This window comes from Sceloporus occidentalis, unplaced genomic scaffold (genome assembly GCF_023333645.1).
Source record: "Sceloporus occidentalis isolate IW3139 unplaced genomic scaffold, rSceOcc1.0.p SCAF_5, whole genome shotgun sequence".
NCBI lineage: Eukaryota > Metazoa > Chordata > Lepidosauria > Squamata > Phrynosomatidae > Sceloporus > Sceloporus occidentalis.
The window spans coordinates 61,591,565-61,610,590 of NW_028316985.1; the positions used below are offsets into that span (position 1 = coordinate 61,591,565).

Consider the following 19,026-nt stretch of genomic DNA (forward strand, 5'->3'; position numbering starts at 1 on the left):
AAATACTAACAGTCACCAAGAAAGAAGCATTTTAGATATAACTTCATCTCTACAAAATTATCATGAATTAACAGAACTACCTCCCACAAGAATCTTGAAACAGCTACAGTCAGAATATATTCAGGTAATGGTTATTTAATGTGTTTTACTTTGAACATAAAACTTAACATGTTTACTTTACATGTTAGAATTTGGTTTCCAAAATGTGGGTTCCAAATATTTTCTTAGTACAGTGAGCCCACGCCATATGCAGGCTCCTTATAGGCGGCTTTCAGCATGCTGAAGCCACCTGGGAAATGGGCGCGCAGCGAGCACGAGCCCCATTATATCCAATGGGGCATGCGAATGGGGCACGCATGGCCGCACACCAAGCATGAGCCCCATTGGATATAATGAGGCTCAAGCTTATGCGTTTTTTGCTTAATTTGGGGGGGGGAGGGGGCTGGAACGCAAGGGGCCACTGTAAAAGCAGATTGTAGACTAGAAGAAAGGTGCAAAGAGATGGGCAGGATATGACCAATGGTATTAGCAAAGTGTGGAATAGAAAGAAGGAATGTTTGGGAAAATAAGAGCAACAAAAACAAGAAAACAGATTCCTTATTTGTATGGTCAGTCTGCCAGCATCCAAAAATACTGATCTAGAAGCAAATCAAGCATGATTTGAAGTAATGGTAAGGAAAGGGGGCATTTCTATAAGACAATTTTAAAGGAACAGTATGCTCACCTGCGACCACATTCTGAATATTTACCAATATTTTTTAATATTAAGGCAGCTGTTAATCGGATGTGTTTAGTAATTGGTCCCTCTTTTTCATCCTTAAACAGAAAAGAAAATAACATTAGGATACGTATGACATTTTTGCCTCTTTCCTATGTAATCCAGATGTCTGCTACTTACTGTGAAATCTCTGAAAACAAGGTTCCTTGATCCCCTCCTTAGTGCCATAAGGGCAGCACTAGGATGATTGACAATGGCCTTCTGTGCTCTGGGAGTGGAAGCAACACCCCCTATATTTGGTGGTCTAAAAGATTTAAAAATAAAGAAAAAGAATTAAATGAGTGTATCAAAACACAACACACATTTCCTCCTGGTAGACTAAATAGGTCCTCAACACAAGTCAATCTGCAAATTGTAGCTTTCAAGCACTAAGACATTACTGTATCATGAGAAGAAACATAGTTTTAAATAACTTGCCTCTTAAAGTTGGAATTCTTAATGTTTATACCAACTTTTTTTATGCCAACCTGTTTGAATACTATGATAAAGTATATCTTCTAAACTATCAACCAAACTTACGACTCATCTCCATACAGCTGCATTAAGCTCAACTTTCTCCCTTTTTTAAAGCGGCAAATCAAGTCAGGTCAACTGGAAAGCTTAGACATGTTCTCCTCTCCACTTGGGTCCAAAACACACTGCAGAAATAATCTTGTTTGAGACCGCTTAAACTGCTATACCTCAGTGCTAGGGAATCTTGGGAACTAGTTTGTTGAGGCACCAGAACTCAGAAAATTACAGTTCCCAGAACTCCCTAGCATTGAGCCAGGGCAGTTAAAGCGGTCTCACACTTGATTATTTCTGCCGTGTGTTCTGGACCTTGGACACAAAATGGCTTTCTATTAGCCTCCTTCTGCTGGGCTCTCCCTCTGCTTCCATGTGCGACCCTATGGCCTTCCAGTGACTGGTGAGGATTCAAGGATCTTGGGTACCAGATCCTTTGCAGCTGAGGAAAAATAAGGCTGGCTCCCTCTCAGACTTCCAGCATATGCCTTCAGCTGGATCCCCACCAGCAACTGGTCACCTGAGTTATCTAGAGGACTGGATATTGAGCAGTGAGGTACTAACTAGGTATCATTTCCACAATAACTTTAAAAATATTCTTCTGTACATAGGTTTAATGGAATGTTATGGCAACAGATTTCACCAAAAGAACAGTGGCCTATATAAACTTTGAAGGTGATACAACACAAATGTGGGGGGGAGGTAGATAGAGCACCACACCCAACCATTATGTTTCATATAATAGCTTCTCGTACTGTGTCAATTCATTGTGTTCCTATGCTAAGGGTGAGGGGAGCAATAGAGTTCCGTTACAGGTATTGCTTTGTCAAAAATACCATCTATTGCATTTTGTGAAAGTAAGAGCATTTAAAATAAAACAATGCTGCCGCTCATGTCCAGTGGTGTTTGTCAGACGTTAGTTCGCTAATTTTGCACTAAACAGCAATAATAACTATTCAGTTCCTTTTGGGAGCTTGGTTTCTGTTGTCTGCATAATTTAATAAATAATGGTGAGTGGCATTCAGGATATTAGGTACTAGACAAAAAATGGCAACATAAACAGATATGATTTATATCTGTAGAAGAATATATGTCTTGCACATTTGGTTGGAAATATACTAAGTGGTGAGCTAAGGTCACCAATGAGAAGGAGCTAGGCTGGCTCTGGCACTTTAGACAATGGCTTCAATAGTCTACTTATTGTGGACACAATCCTACACATGCTTACTTGACAGTAAACCCCACTAAGCTCAGTAGGACATACTTCTAAGTAAATATGTGTAGGATTTTGTTGGTAGACAATTAGTGAGGGCCATGCCCCTTACTTTGTGGAAGATTTTGAACTTCCTGCTTGTCCATGTTCTTCTTGTTTTAGTCCTGCAAGGAGAGCATCTCTTGAGCAGTGTTTATCCTGTTTGAGGGGGAAAATATTATTACTACACAACCCAGGCCTAGCACAAAAGGAAAGAAAGGCAGAAAGACAAGAATATAGCTATCATAATCCTTGGATGAATATAAACTGGTACTTATGCACATTCACATGCACAGGTGGAGTAAGGGCACAGATGGCCCACACCAACAGGAGATTTGTCTCTTAAACTAAAAAGGAAAGGTGGATTGAGAGTATTAAAGGCCACTAAATGAATCCTTCTTGTACTTAAGTCACCTGTCTTCCTCTGCTGTCTCTGCAGTCATATTAATGGTAGGCTAACAAACAACAGTTTCATGGAAGGATGCATGGATCCCAATGTAAAAGGGCCTGAGGTTCTAAAGATGAAAGCATCCAGTTTGGAAGAAGCATCCAATGCAAGATGCTTGACAAAAGGAGGTGCCATGGACCACTTTAGAGATCCTTAACAGAAATATCTCAAATGTGCTCTATATCTGCCTTGAAAGATAACTTTGGAACCTCAAGCTGGTAAAAAAGTGACTAGTCAAGTACTGGCAGCTGCTAGGCTGTTGGATTCTGTTATATTAGTCACAACCAGTGCATTGCTTGGACCAATTTGAAGTGCTGATATTGGGCCTTTTAACTCTAAATGGTTCAAATGCAACCACTTTGATCCATATCATCCTGTTTATATTGAACAGCAGAGGCTCTACTTGTGTCCCTGTATATGGGTGTAATTAGGCTGGTGGGGCCATACAATAGGTCCTTTCAGTAATGACTTACTGCTGACAAAAGTACTCCAGTTGATGGTCTCCAATCACCGTCACAACAGCTCATCAGGTGGGTACTAAAGATTTGCAATTTTTCTTGGTCTGTAAGTTAGGACTACACTAAATGATAGCATCTATATGGTACTTCATAATGCTGCTTGGATTTCTGCTAATTTGCTTTATTATTGGGTTTTACTGCTTTACTATTTTTGATTACATTTACTGTTCCCTAGCCAGATATCTTATGATGAAAGGCAGACTGCAAACATCAAAATAAATAAATGAATTTCTGTTGACCCAGCATGCCCCTGAAGTACAGTTGTCCCTTACTATCCATGGGGGCCTCATTCTTTTCAATGGGCACACACACCCATTGAAAAAGCCAGGGCTTGCCATCCATGAAAATTCAAACTGAGGATGGCAAGCCCACCACTGCCACACTGTATTCTGAAAAGGGAAAAAAAAAAAAGACTCCTTTGTCTATTGCCAGATCTGTTTTGCTATCAATGCCACTGGCATGGCACCAACACTTAGTATTACAAATAGTATATATTAAAAACACAGATCATTATATGTTCATATAAATTATGCCTATCAGGTTTCACACCTATACTTTGAAAAAGATGAAAAAACCTCAGATTTCAACAGTGGCCAGGAATGCATTTGCACAGTAAAGGTTTGTGTGTCAGTTGTGCCCATTTCTTGAGATTCTGAATCTGTCCAAATGACATGTGCCTTAGTTACATTCTGTTCTGTAATGAATTCTGTGTGGCGCTGCCTTTGAAGAGTGCTTAGAAACTTTAGTTGGTCCAAAGAGTTGTACCCAGATTGTTAACCTAGGCTGGCTACAGACAGTACACAACTCCCTTGTTGCAATATCTCCACTGACTGCTAGTTATGACCTACAAAGCTCAGCTTCAAGTTCTTTGGAGGATCCTATTTCCATTTATGAGACTGTCTGTGTCTTGAAATGTTCTAGGGAGGCCCTTCTCTCTAATCCACCACCCTCACAGAAACCTCTGGTGGGAACACATGAGAGGGCCTTCGTAGTGAACTAATCCTAGGCTCTGGAACTCCCTTCTCAGAGAGATTATATTGCTACTTTCCTAGCTTTCTTTTCATAGGTAGGTAAAAAGGCCTTTCTGTTTTGGCAGGCCTTTGAAGACTCCACTCAGGGCAAAAGAGCCTTTCACGTGCTGGTGGTTTGGTTTTAACTGTGTTTAACTTTATTGACAATTTATATTATTAATGTTTGTAAAAGGTAAATATTTGAGCTTGGTCTGTTTTAATACTGGTAAGCTTCCTTGAGTCCCAGATGGGGGGAAAATGGGGGGGGGGGGGGAATAATGATGATGATAGTAGTAATAGTAATATCTAATAGTAGTAATATAATACCTGTAAGTGGGTAATGAAAGAAAACCTTTGCCGCTGGAAAGGTTCACAGCCCTCCCATAAACACTGCCCAGGATAAACATCTTTTCCTCCGTGCTCTGTTGCTGCATGATAGAAAACCTGGGCTGGCGTTTGAAACCACCTAGAAAATGTAACATGTTTTAGCTTCAGTGAAATGTTTTACTAAAATTTTCTCTGAGGAGTAATTTAAGTCCTGTAAATAAAACAAACAATCATTCAATAAGTGGCAAAAATAAATTGTTCATAAATTCTACATACTGTCAAGAGCTATGTGCACAAATATTTCTGCAGGAGGACAGTGCAATACCAACAAGTACCTTAACTGGACTGAATGGATTTGTATCTTTTTTTTAACCAGGTGTTCCTGAGACTTTAAAGACTTCCATTTCCACAAGGCAGTGTTATAAGTCTGTAAAACTGATTTCTTGTACAAACAAAATTTTGAATAGTGTTGAAGAGTTTATTCAACCTGTGACATGAGAGTGAAGTTGCATACTAATCACAAGAAAATGTATCCATCTCCACAGAGCTCTGAGAAAAATGGTATGTGAGTGTGTGTTTGAAACTGGAGGAGGCATAGACATATCTTAACTGTGCTCTCCAAATCATTCTTAAAACATCTGCAGTCATGAAAAGAAAAATTCCATGGAAGGAGTTACTTAAAAATGCAATATTGTTCTAAATCCAACAGAGGTACCCCACAGGGCATATCTTCCTCCAAAACAGGGAGAAAGGATCCTTTATAGTGCAGCATCTTGTTTGCCCCCAAAACCTTATATTGAAGGGTCTTCAGCAAGGAAGACAAAGGTTCTGTCCTACTGACATTGGCAGCAGTTTTAGGCCATTGTCTTCATAGAAAAGCATGATGTGGCCACATCTGATACACTATGTATCAACTCTAGTCACTCCATTGCTTCAGCAGGGATATTATTTCTGGAAAAGGTGTAGAGAAGGACTTCAGTGATCATGGAGATGATCATAACATTTTCTTGGCATAAGAGCAGAACACCGGGTTACTTAACTAAACTAATTAGCTGTAGATCTGGGACAACTAGAAGAAAGTGCTTTCCAACACAAAACATAGGTAATTTATAAAGATATATGTGGAGTTAGATGGCTTTTATAAGATATATAAGCTGTAAAGCCTATGACAATAGCACAAGAAGGCCATTGCTTTCTTTTTCTGATTGTGAGCCACTTAGTGGTATTGGGATTAAGAACCATATATGGGCTCTTTGTAAGTTTCAGTAGGGCGCCTATTGTGATATAAAAAAATCCAGCACCACCCCATCAAAACTGGGCAATAGTCTACATGTATGAACCCAAAGGAACAGCAGAAGCAGCAATCCTTTAAAGGGGAAACAATGAAAGGTAGGCGTTGACACAGAAAGCAAGTTCCATCTTCCTTTCAAATAAAAATTATGAATACAGTGTGCCTGCGTCATATGCAGGCGCGCTTTACACGGCTTTCAGCATATGCTGAAAGCCGCGCTGGGAAAAAGGGTGGCGTGTCCCATAAGGAATAATGAGGGGTGTACCTGTGGTGCCACGTGCACGAACCCCATTCCTTTAAATGGGGCTGGAGCATAGGTGGAATTCCCTTTATGCAGGGGGGGGGGGGTCTGGAACGGATTCCCTGCATAAAGGAAGGGCAGACTGTACATTGTATTGAAAGGGGCATAACTTTCTTCAGCTCAAGTTCTGTGAACCACTAAGGATAAAAGCTTTTCCCAAGCCGATAGATGATCATCTGCTTTGTCTTTCATCCTCAGTCATTTTTTTCCCAATAAACTCCATAGCAGACCATCAGAACTTCTAAGATAGCAAAAGAAGTATGGATGAAAGACTATAAGCTTCATAGTGTAAAGACTTGTCTCCTCAACAAGTCTGGTGGACAACTCTTAATAGTACTTTGAGTTTCCTGCTACCTGGACAATGAACAACTTATGGCTAATTAAGTAATCTAGCCAGCCAGCCACCTACTCACAGGTGACTCACACTGTATCAGTTCAATAAATGTTTTAACCATTCTCTCATGGTATGAGTCACATGTTTTTCAAGGTGGTAGTGGTGGGGGCTGACGTAGACATCTAGAAAATTTTGGAAAAATCTGAATACATAAGTAATAATAATAATAATAATAATAATTATTATTATTATTATTTATTTATTTATATACCGCCCTGTGGCAAACCAATCCAGGCGGTTTACAACATTAAAATAACATACAGCATAAAAACAATATATTTCCCTCCCCCCTTAAAAAGTTATTAAACTGCATATCTAATTTAAAACCACAATAACTAGTTAAAACAACAATAAATTAAACAAAATAATACCAACCAATAAACCACTGCAACTTCAGTTCTAAAGAAAAGAAAAGGGGACTTTGGAGACATTACTGAGGAGGGGGGAGATCCTGAAGCCGGGATATTTCAGTCTGGAAAGGCCTGCCTGAAGAGATCCGTCTTGACAGCCTTTTTGAAGCTGTCCAAAGATGTTAATTGGTGGATCTCGTCCGGCAGGTCGTTCCAGAGCCTGGGGGCGACAGCAGGAAAAGCCCTCCGGGTGGTCGCTGCAAGCCTCGATTTTTGAGGCTGCAACAAGTTCCTCCCAGAGGACCGGAGAGCATGGGGAGGATTGTTTGGGAAGAGGCGGTCTCTGAGATAGCTTGGACCCAAGCCATTTAGGGCTTTAAAGGTAATAATCAACACCTTGTACTGGGCCCGGAAACCAATAGGCAGCCAGTGGAGGGACCTCAGAACCGGAGTGATATGGTCCCTTCGAGATGTTCCTGACACAAGCCTGGCTGCCATGTTTTGAACCAGCTGTAGTTTCTGAACCAGGCACAAGGGTAGCCCCATGTAGAGCGCATTACAGAAGTCAAGGTGTGAGGTTACCAGCGTGTGCACAACAGTCTCGGTATCCCTTACTTCCAGAAAAGGGTGCAGCTGGCGTATCAGCCGAAGCTGATAACAGGCGCTCCTGACTGTCGCATTCACCTGATTTGTCATCAGGAGCGACGAGTCAAGGAGCACCCCCAGACTGCGAACACAGTCACTGGAGGAGAGTGTGATCCCATCCAGGACTGGTGGTTGCAACCCAATTCTTGGTTTCGGGGCCGCTACCGTGAGCACCTCAGTCTTGTTCAGATTCAGCTTCAATCTGTTTTTCCTCATCCAGCCCATTACCGCCCGAAGACATTCATTGAGAGAAGAGATTCCATTAGAATTCGAGGCCGACGAACGAAGACATGGAGAAATAGATTTGGGTGTCATCAGCATACTGATAGCACCCAGCACCATAACTCCGTATGATCTCACCCAGTGGCTTCATATAGATGTTAAACAACATTGGGGACAAAACAGCTCCCTGAGGGACCCCACAAAGGAGCTCCCTCTTTCTGGAGCTACTGTCCCCGAGCAGCACCCTCTGGGACCTGCCCGAGAGGAAGGACCGGAACCACTGCAATGCAGTGCCTCGGATACCTAATCCCCCCAAGCTGTCCAGGAGGATGCCATGATCTATCGTATCAAAAGCCACTGAGAGGTCTAAGAGCACCAACTGGGTCACACTACCCCTGTCGATGCTGAGACGCAGATCGTCAGTCAAGGCAACCATGGCAGTCTCAACCCCAAAGCCTGTCCTGAAGCCGGTTTGAAATAGGTCTAGATAATCAGTTTCATCCAAGACAGCTTGGAGCTGAAGAGCAACCGCCCTCTCCATTACCTTGCCCAAAAATGGCAGCAAAGAAACAGGCCTGTAGTTGTTCATATCCAGGGGGTCCAAGGAAGGTTTTTTCAGAAGCGGCTTAACAGCTGCTTCCTTCAGACAAGATGGAACATGCCCTTCCCTGAAGGATGCATTGATGATATCTCTGAGGAATCTCCTCAATGCATCCCCCCTGGACGGCCAGCCTTGATGGGCAAGGGTCAAGAGGGCAGGTAATACATGGTGAGCCCTATAAAGGACTTTAAAAGTGGTCTAGCCAACAATTACGTACATTATATTGCATAAAACTAACTAGGAAAGGGGTTATGGCAACACAGTTAATTCAAATAAAAACACTTACTTTTTACATGATTGCCAAAGACACATGAAATTCTGTCCAGGTTTTTTCACTTGTTCTGAATGCGGACTTGGTACAGCATACACAGAAGGTGGCAAACTGACAGATGGGGTCTGGACTTGCATTGTTGGTACCGGTGTGACAGGTGTGCTCTGTGGAAAAGAATTTAAAACAGAGTGAAATTCACTTTGTTTCTGCTTTGCTATTTATTAGGAACAACCTTACGGTGGTAGTAAATACAAGCACTGTGATCAGCAGTTTAGTTACTGGCAGCCATGTACAATAGTTGTTGTACCGACTCTCTTGAAACAGTAAAAGAAATCACAGACTGGGGAAGTTTTGAGCTATATACAGATCATAGAAAGGGATGTTAATATTTCAGTATTTTGTTGTTGCAAATGAGGACAATTTCCAGTTTTCTTCTCTGCTGCAAATAATAATAATAATAAAAAATCACAAATTCTCCACACTTCTTGCCTCATATTCATCCAGAAGTGTTTTATCAAGCTGTTCTGCCCCCCAAAAACCCAAGAGCTTTTGCATGAAGCCTATGATGTTATAAAAAAAAAGTTTAAACACAGCCATGTGTGTGTTTTGTGCAAGACTGCTGCTATTTTACACAAAAAACACTAATTTTACACAACAAATATCTTGCACTGAAAACAGCAGTCTTGCATAACAAAACCATGTGGCTTTTTTTGTGTGCAAGGTTGCTGGGAGAGGAAGCCTATGGAGAAAGGGAGAAGAAAGGTGCAAATAGGAGAGATGCTAACAGAGAAGAGAAGAAGAAAAGCAGGAGAGAGAAATAAAACCATGTGTACTAATGTGCAGAATAATCTTCCAGAATATTTCAGGATATACAAATACTAAGCAAGAAAGCTACATAAAATCCTGTATTATTCTTTTAAACCAGATTCCCCAAGAGACAAGAAACCCATTTGTCAGCCAGGAAACAATATCAACCAAAGGAAAACTGATGCTGTGTGCTTTCATATTATTTCCAATTTATTGTGCCCCTAATGTGAATCCATCAAAGGTTTGTTTTTTGGGGGGGCGACATTTGTACAGAAGGAATTTGTCTTTGCTTTTCTCTGAGGGTGAGAGAATGTGGCATGCTCATTTCCACCCACTGGGCAGGGGTAGGAACCCTGGTCTCCAAAATCATAGTCCAGTGCTCAAACCATTATACCATAATGGCTCTCTGTAGAAAATACATCTGCTCTATTTGCACCACAGCCTATTTCATTCAGGACAGTTGTCCTCATCTTGTGTGTAGCATTGTATGGAGAAGCTGCTATGGAAAGAGAGACTCACTTCCACCAGCCCACCTGCATGCACCCAAGGTTCATTTTATTTAAAACTCCCTTTATCAACATTAGGAGTGTCTGGTTGGGAACATCCAAGATCCTGATATTTCAGACCAAGGGACAGCTTCTGGTGATATCATTACGAATGACACCTTAAGTATCAACTACAGTTGTCCAGAATACTCTAACAAATAAGAATATATTAGTTAGAAATTATATTTTCCAGCCTCTGGACTGAACAATCATATCTATGTACCGCTATGCATCTCTGTTCAGAAGCAGACACACTCAACTGGACATATAGTTTTAATATGCTGCTAATCTAACATATCCCCAGCCATGATTTCAAGATTCTCTTGGCAGAAGGGTGGCAAAAGACAAACAGAAAAGGAAGGAGAAGTAGGATTATGACTGTAGCTAGGAAAAGTAGGAGCTGAAGCAACAAGAGGATAAGAGAGGAAGGGAAAGAGCAAGATGGCAAAGGAGAGAGAAGACATAATGCAGCCAGGTTTGGGGGGGGGGGGGAGAAAAAAACAAGATGCAAGAGGGAGAGGAGGCTTATGGGAAAAGGGAGAAGAAAGGTGCAAGTAGGAGATGCTAACAGGGAAGAGAAAAAGAAAAGCAGTAGATAGAAATAAGACATTTCATTTTGTCATCCAAAGGTCCAAAAGATATGGAAACCTTGTGAGCATTCACTTTGATTCTACTTCATGGCTAGTCATGGCTAGTTTGTGTAAAGAAAACATCTTAAACTAACGATAGAGAATACAGTCATTAAAACAAATGCAAATAACTAAATCATTTGACAAAAACAAAACAGAACATCATACTGTATTAGCTGATACTAAGAAACACATGAATGGAAAGTATATTGTTTTGGATCCATAAAACAGTAAAAGTAGCTGTAGTAATATAGTAGAATCAGAGAATCAGAGAATCATTCATACAGTACAGCTATATGTGGGTTTCCTTTCAAATGAATACAAAATACCGTGGGCCCTCTCCTTATGCGAGGGATCCGTTCTGGATCCCCCCAGCGCAAGGGGAAATCTGTGTATGCTCGTGCCCCACAGCAAACAATGGGGGTGCGTGCTTGCGGCTTTGTGCACACCATTTCTTTTACTGTTGTACAACTTCCGCATAAGCTGGAACCTACATATAGTGCACCCACATATGGCATGGGCGCACTGCATATAGAATCCAAGCAAGTCAACTCTAACCAAATAGGAAGCCATAATTTAAAAGACAAATATATGAAAGAAGTTAATTTTAAGCAGATATTTTAAAATCATCTAACAATCTCTTCAAAAGACTTATTCATCTCAGTATTTTTAGTTCTAAAATCTAACCATGACCATACAAATTTTGATTATTCTGTATCACAGAATACTAGTTTGATACCAGAATTATCAAATCAATTATAAAGTGCACATTAGCATTTCATTCCTGTTAGAAACTTAAGCAAGCCAAAGATGTACACAAAACACTCCTCAGAAAACAACGTACATAAATTCAAGAAAAACTGAATTAAATACAAGCAATACCTAGACAACTGTATTATGTGTCTTCAAGTTGTCTGCTGATTTATGGTGACCCCGTGATTTTCATAGGGGTTTCTTAGGCTTGGAATACTCGGGTGGTTTTTCAAGTTCGTTCCTCTGAAATATACCATACAGCACCTGGTATCTGTTGACAGTCTTCCATCTAAGTACTAACCAGAGCTGGTTCTGCTTAGCTTCCAAGGTCAGATGGGATCTGGTACCTTTTATGATATTTATGTCCTAGATAACCAGAACTCTGAAAACTGAACTAGCTGCTTAGCATCATGTTTTTGTTTATCTGACAATAGTTCATTGAAGTGCCAGCCTTCAAAAGAGATCAACAGCAAAATGGCAAGCTTCATCATGTCATCTGTGGACTTTCCTAGCTCTATAAACAACAGTGCATAACAACTATTGAAGCTATGCACCTACTTTCTAGCAAATATCTGCACCAAATCAACATGAGGCAAGAGCCAGTGGTTTTGGTATCATGTGAGACCTTTATTCATTTGCTTTTCTGCATAAGTCTATTTTAACAAAACCTAGTATGTGTTTACGAGGAGGGCAATAGAAAGAGAAGACAACACCATACTGTTAAAAGATTCAGAAGATCCTGAATCCTCATTTCTGGAAAAGTGTATCCAGCATCAGATCACTTTTACAGGGAAAGGGGAAAGCATAGCTATACTCTACAGATATTTTGAGGGAGTGCAGGCCTAAATCCATGTGTCAGTCTTAACCATAATACACAAACTAAATCAGTGGTAACTTGGTAAATCAATACTTATGCATGTTGCACTGATTCAATTGATCTATTCTAATGGAGATGGACAATGGGATTTAGACTTCACTTTTGTTATATTTTGTTTTAAAAGGGCCAAGTATGGTGATACAATACTCTTATTTTCTTTTCTCCCCAAACCACTAATCAAAAGCAATACCTTTAAGAAAAACATGCAGAGATATAAACATCTAAAAATAATATCAAGTCCTTCAAACTGTACAAAGGAACTGTTCAGATGGTGATGCAAAGACATACTTTCACAATGTTGCTATCTTTGCACTACATAAACTTGTTTCAAGCATCACTTTCAGCAATGTGTTTATTCACTTTTCTAAATTCCTAGTGGATTTAAATTAGCAACTAGTTATATTAATGAAACAATGTAACATTTATTTAATGCCCTTCCAGAGCTAGAAGCGTTCCAGAAGAGGATAAATTATACTGTGCCACTACTTCAGTACAGCAGAGCTGTGCAAGTGTAGCTGCAATTCACCTGCAGTTGCAAGCTCTCTACTGTGCAATCTCACCCTCCTGTGCTACTCAGATTTTATTTTAAATTAGCATCTTGGTTTGTTGATGGAAGTTGACAGCAAAGTACTAAAATAATTGTTGTTGTTGTTGTTGTTGTTGTGTGCCTTCAAGTTATTTTTGATGTATAGTGACTCTAAGGTGAACCCATCTTGGCAAGGGGATTTGCCTTTGCCTTTTTCTGAGGCTGAGGGGCCTTGCCAAAGGGTTTCCATGGCCAGCTGTGTTTCAAACCCTGATCTCCAGAATCACAGTCCAATTCTCAAACTATGACACAAAAGAATTACAGTCAATGGGAAAAGCAAATAAAGACAACTATAATTCATGGATTAATCACTGTCATGGTCAGTTCAGTTCCTTTTACTTCAGTATCAATAGTCAATATCTACTCATTCATACCAACTTATAATGCCTCTGAGGTTATCAAATATCTCACAAATATGAGTGCTGCAATTTTGTTAATGAATGGAAGAAGGTTTTACTAATCTCATGACATTTATTTGAAACGTTAATTAATTTTAGCTAATTTTACTTTCTGAAGATGCCAGCCACAGATGCTGGCGAAACGTCAGGAAGAAATTCTTCTAGAACATGGCCACATAGCCCGAAAAACCCACAAAAAACCATGAAGGCCTTTGACTTCACATTAATTTTACTGTATTTCACAGATAGACAATAATTTGTGCTTTGGACTAAAAATGTAAGTGCACTCAAAATGAAATTGTAGCACTTGCAAGCACTTGGCCAATCTGAAATGTGGCCCCAGCCTCTGTGGTAACACAACCTCTGTGGTAAAAAAAAGAATACATTTTACATTAGGTTCTACTTCTATGACAACATAGTTTATGTTGTGAAAAAAACTCAGTTATTCCATTATAAAAAGAGATGCTATTCAGTCATTTCTGCTTGGGAGCTTTCCATTACATTACATCCCATTAATGACAATTCTCTTGTCATGCTGGGAACTACATCTAGGATTTCCAGCATGACCTATTCTGAAAAGTAAAGACAAAGGGAGTCAACAAAACAATGGGAGGCATAACAAATGAAATTCATACTTATAAGACTAGCTAATGAAACATACCATTACTGCTCTTTGACACAGTTTGCATTGGAGCAATGATGCCATGAACTGGCCAGCTACATCTGCACAGGAGGGGAAAGGCCTCTTACAGCAATGAGTCCTAAAAGCATTGGAGGTCAAAAACAGAGAAAGCAATATTCCATATTCTGATGAACCTGATTTCTCATGGTGAAGAAATCTTAAGCAAGAACATTTCTTTTCAGAAATTGATGAAAAGATGGGCTCAGATGGGGAGAGGTAGGAACTTTGAACTGAGCTCTGAAACAACTGGCTATCTAAGTACCTCAAAAAATAGTGGCAGTGCATATTCCTTCTGTCTAGGCTAGGAGATGAACACCTTTAGTCTGTATGAGCTGTAGGTTATACCTGCTATAGTTTGTATACTCCTTTGAAAAGGCATGGTCATCTAAAGAGTAGTAAACTTAAACTACATAAGGCAACTGAGGGCTAATCCCCCCCCTAGAACCATGGGTGGGTGGGCCTTTGCAGGCTGTCCCAAAAGTAAGTGGGGGGGGGTGAAACCATATATGGCTGGGAGTCCATTTTTGGCTTCACAAAACCAGTTTTTGAAGTTAGTTTTGAAGTTAGCTGCCTTCAAGTCAATTTCCATTCATGGTGACCCTGTGAAGGAGACATCTCCATGACCCCCTATTCTCAACTTCTCTGCTCAGATCCTGCAGGTTCAAGCCTGTGACTTTCCTGGTTGAATCTAGCGATCTGGCATGCAGTTTAAACTCTCTGCCCTCTACCTTTACCAGCATCATTATCTTTTCTAAGCAGTAAGGCGCAGAATAACCCATTTGTGTGATTCACAGAGATGAAGAAAAATTGTTTGTCTTTTTGGCTTTGCATGGTATCCTCAACACTCTTCTCAGCACCACATCTCAAATGAATTCATTTTGTTCCTGTCCACTTTCTTCTCTGTCCAGATCTCACATTCGTACATGGTAATGGGGAATACAATGGTTAGGACAATTTTGACTTTAGTGTTCAGCTGCATATCTTACACTTTAGGATTTTGTCTAGTTCTTTCATAGCTGCTCTTCCCATTCCTACCGGTTTGTAAGCCACTCTAAACATTTCTTAAGAGTGGGGTATAAATACAAACAATAAATATAATCTTCTGATATCTAGACTGCAATCTTCATTATGATCAATATTTGATCCAAGATATGGGAAATATTTAACTATTTCAATTTCTTCGTTGAATTTATGTAAATCCTCCCTGATCATTATATTTATTTTCTTTATGTTCAGCAGTAGACTTGCCTTTGCACTTTCATCCTCCTCCTGCCCTTCTCCCAAGACTGAGACTCAGGACAGCTCACAAGATTAAAAAGTAGTACAATTAAAAGCATACAAACACAGTAGATTATAACAGAATTAAATTACTGCAATAATTAAAACAAAATGCATGTTAAAATATCAAATAGTTTAAAAAGATAAACACATTAAAGGCCCTCTCTCGTGTCCCCACTAACCGTGCTTGTGAAAGTGGTGGGAAGGGCCTCCCTGTGAGGATCTCAGAGCCCAGGCAGGCTCGTATAGGGAAGTACGGTCTGCCAAATAGCCTGGACTTGAGCCATATATGGATTTATAGGTCATCACCAGCACTTTGAATTGTGCCCAGAAACAAACTGGCAGCCAGTGGTGCTGTTTCAACAGGGGCATTGTGTGATCTCTATAACCTGCCCCTGTTAGCAACCTGGCTGCAGCTCTTTGGACCAGCTGAAGTTTCCAATCACTCTTCAAAGGCAGTCCTAAGTAGATCTCATTACAGTAGTCTAAATAGTATGTAACAAGAGTATCCCCAAACTGTGAACCGGCGTCTTCAGGGGGAGCTGGATCCCTATTTCCTGATCTGCCTTCCTACTGACGAGGAGCACCTCTGTCTTGTCTGGATTTTCAACTTGTTTGCTCTTATCCAGTCCATTACTGATGACAGACACTGGTTTAGGACCAGGACAGCCTCCTTGGATTGGGGTGGAAAGGAGTAGTAGAGTGTCATCAGCATATTGATGGCACCACACCCTAAAACTCTGGATGAGCTCTCCCAGCATCTTAATGTATATGTTAAATAGTACAGGGGACAACACAGAACCCTGAGGGACTCCACAGGCCAATGGTGGAGGTGGGGGTGTAAGCAGGAGTGCCTTAGCACCACCTTCTGAGGTCATCTCACCAGGAAGGAATGGAGCCACTGTAAAACAGTACCTCCCAGTCCTATTCCAGAGGCCCAGAATTTTTAACACTGGATAGACAGTGTTAGTAACTGTTCCACATCTATGATTATTTCTGCTAGTAGTATGGTGTCATCTGCATATTTTAGATTGTTGATGTTCTATCTTCACTCCTCCTTTCACTAGATCTAAGCCTGCTCTTCATGATATTTTCAGCATACATGTTGATCAGATACGGTGATAAAATGCAGCCTTGCCCATTACCATCTGGGATCCATTCTGTTTCTCCATATTCTGTTCTTACAGTAGCCTATGTCCTAAGTACTGACTTTACAAACTATTTAAACAAACTATGTTATTCAGACTAGAAGACACTACAAACTATTTAAAAAGCAAATTTCTTCTCCTGGAAGCTTCCAGGAGAGGTAAGTCACCCTTTTAGGGGACCTGAAAAAGGGCATCTAGAGAGTTTGGAGGGGCACAGGGCTGCAAAAAGAGCTTTGAAGGGCACATTTTGTTCACTTCCAAAATTCTTCTTTCCTTCATTCAAAGTTGTCAATACCAATTTTGTTCACTCCCAAATTAGTCTCTCTCTCTCCCTCTCTCTCTCTCTCTCTGTGTGTGTGTCTGTAATGACATGGGATGGCTATCACAATAATTATGTGGACTCAGCAAGTGACCATCTGTAAATGGGGTGAAGGTGATAAAGAGTACACCTGGCCACTACTATTCTTTGTGCGTCTATCAAGAAATGTGACCAGAGAAAAGCTCTATTTTAATAGGGACAGAACTCAATACTGGGCAATCCCATCTGTTCCAAGGTAACTTCAGCAAGGAACTCTCCCCCCAAACAGACTGTTGGCTCTCAGTAGAGCTTGGCAAGTAACTTTAAAAAATGAATTAGCTACCTTGTGAGGGGTGATTCCCATTACAATGTTAATGCAGCTCTTTACTTTCCTGTTTTAAAATTTTAAAATAGTGCTTTAAAAAGGAAAATAATTACTTTAAAAAAATGGAAAGCAGCAGCATGGGATGTAGAAAAAGCTAGAACTTGAATCACACAACATTCAGTGTGGTCACACCTCTTTAACTACAAGAATTAGTTACATGGCAAAAGGAGTGAAATTATCTCTTGTTGCATTATAATCATTACATAACATACTTACAACTTTATTATTAGGAAAAGATACCAAAAACAAGCAACTCATTATTTGTAACTAATTGCATTGGCCCATGGTATTTGCTGGGGTTTGGTTCCAAGACCCCCTGTGGATACCAAAATCCATGGATGCTCAAGTCCCATTATATATAAAGACATAGAAAAATGGTGTTCCTTATATAAAATGCCAAAATCCAAGGTTTGCTTTTGAAATTTATATTTTAAAAAAATATTTTCAAATTGAGGACATACAAAATCCATGGATATGGAGGGCCAACTGTTTATTCTTCCTCCTCCATCTCAAAGGAGTAAAATATTTTTTCTAATTTTCATTATTCTCTAAGTTTAAAATATGGAGAAGATAAAAGGAGGCAAACTTTTGAAATATACTTCTTTACTCAAACAACATAACTCATGGTGGCAGATACAATAACGTCATGACTGTCCATGTTTTTTCTCATCTATGGAGTCCCCAGACCCAAACCCTCATGGATGGGAAGGGTCCACTGTGTGCATGTATGTGTGTGTGTGTGTGGTCCAATAAACTGAATAGCTGTAGTCTTCTTAATTTGTTTTGATTTAATACCTCACAAAACTATATGCCACCTTCATCACAAATCTTTGGTCGTTGTTTACTCCATCTTAGTGCCAAACAAGCAAACCCTCTGAAAGCTCTCAGCCCTCTTCTGCATGCCTGAAGATGCTTGCTCTGCCATTTGATGACACCGTCTGCCCAACAACGCTCTCAGATTAATTTATACTGTAACTGTAGGCTTAAAGGGGGCACACTCATTGCATATAGACATTTCCCAACTCGGGTTCCATTCCTGAAGTTCAATACCCTTCTTGTAATGAAGATGTTCCCCTTCAGATTCGACTGATTCTGTCTCAGCAGCATTAGTGGTGCATGAGCTGATGAAACTAGCATTGCATGTTTCAAGAAACATATGTCCTGCATTCAGAAATAAGAGTTTGGATAATAATGATACCATGGCCCTTTGTATCCCTGGATTGTATATCCACAGATTCATCCATCCATGGCTTGAAAATATCCCCCCTCCCAATCCAAAAAGCAAACTTTGATTTTGCAATTTTATATAATGGAAAGAATTTTACTGCACCATTATTTAAAATGAAATTGTGGTTGATGCCAGAAGGTGGTCAAGTGTAAAATTTGCCCACGTTGACAGGCAGGATCCTCAAAATTCTATACCATTATTACCATTGCTTCCAACCTCTCTCTCCTCAGTTTTGTTCCACAGCTTTGGCAATCATTCAGGACAACATTCCTACTATTATATAATTTGAGCACTGCAATCAGTCCTTGGTATCCGCAGGCTTGCTATCTGCTGATTCAAGTATCCAGCTGCTTTTATAATCATTTATAAACTTTTATAATCATTATCTTTCTCTGGGTGAGGGTAGATTGTTACTTCAAATTCATGAGGTGATTATTCTTGGTAAATATCAGTCACATATCATTTATGTCCAGGTTTGGCCACAAGGTATAAACAAGTGT

At 40.1% G+C, this 19,026-nt stretch overlaps 1 protein-coding gene across 5 annotated transcripts in view; it reads right to left on the reverse strand.

Annotated features, from left to right (window-relative positions):
- The window catches only part of ARID2 (AT-rich interaction domain 2), a 131,879-nt gene that overhangs the window by 2,275 nt on the left and 110,578 nt on the right, over positions 1-19,026 (reverse strand). For all 5 annotated transcript variants that reach the window (XM_089524255.1, XM_089524251.1, XM_089524253.1 and 2 more), the window contains 5 exons: positions 8,928-9,076; positions 4,838-4,976; positions 2,608-2,693; positions 899-1,022; positions 725-816 (listed from right to left, as the gene is read on the reverse strand). In XM_089524255.1, coding sequence (XP_089380381.1) covers positions 725-816; positions 899-1,022; positions 2,608-2,693; positions 4,838-4,976; positions 8,928-9,076 — 590 coding nt within the window. The remainder of the gene's footprint in view (positions 1-724; positions 817-898; positions 1,023-2,607; positions 2,694-4,837; positions 4,977-8,927; positions 9,077-19,026) is intronic.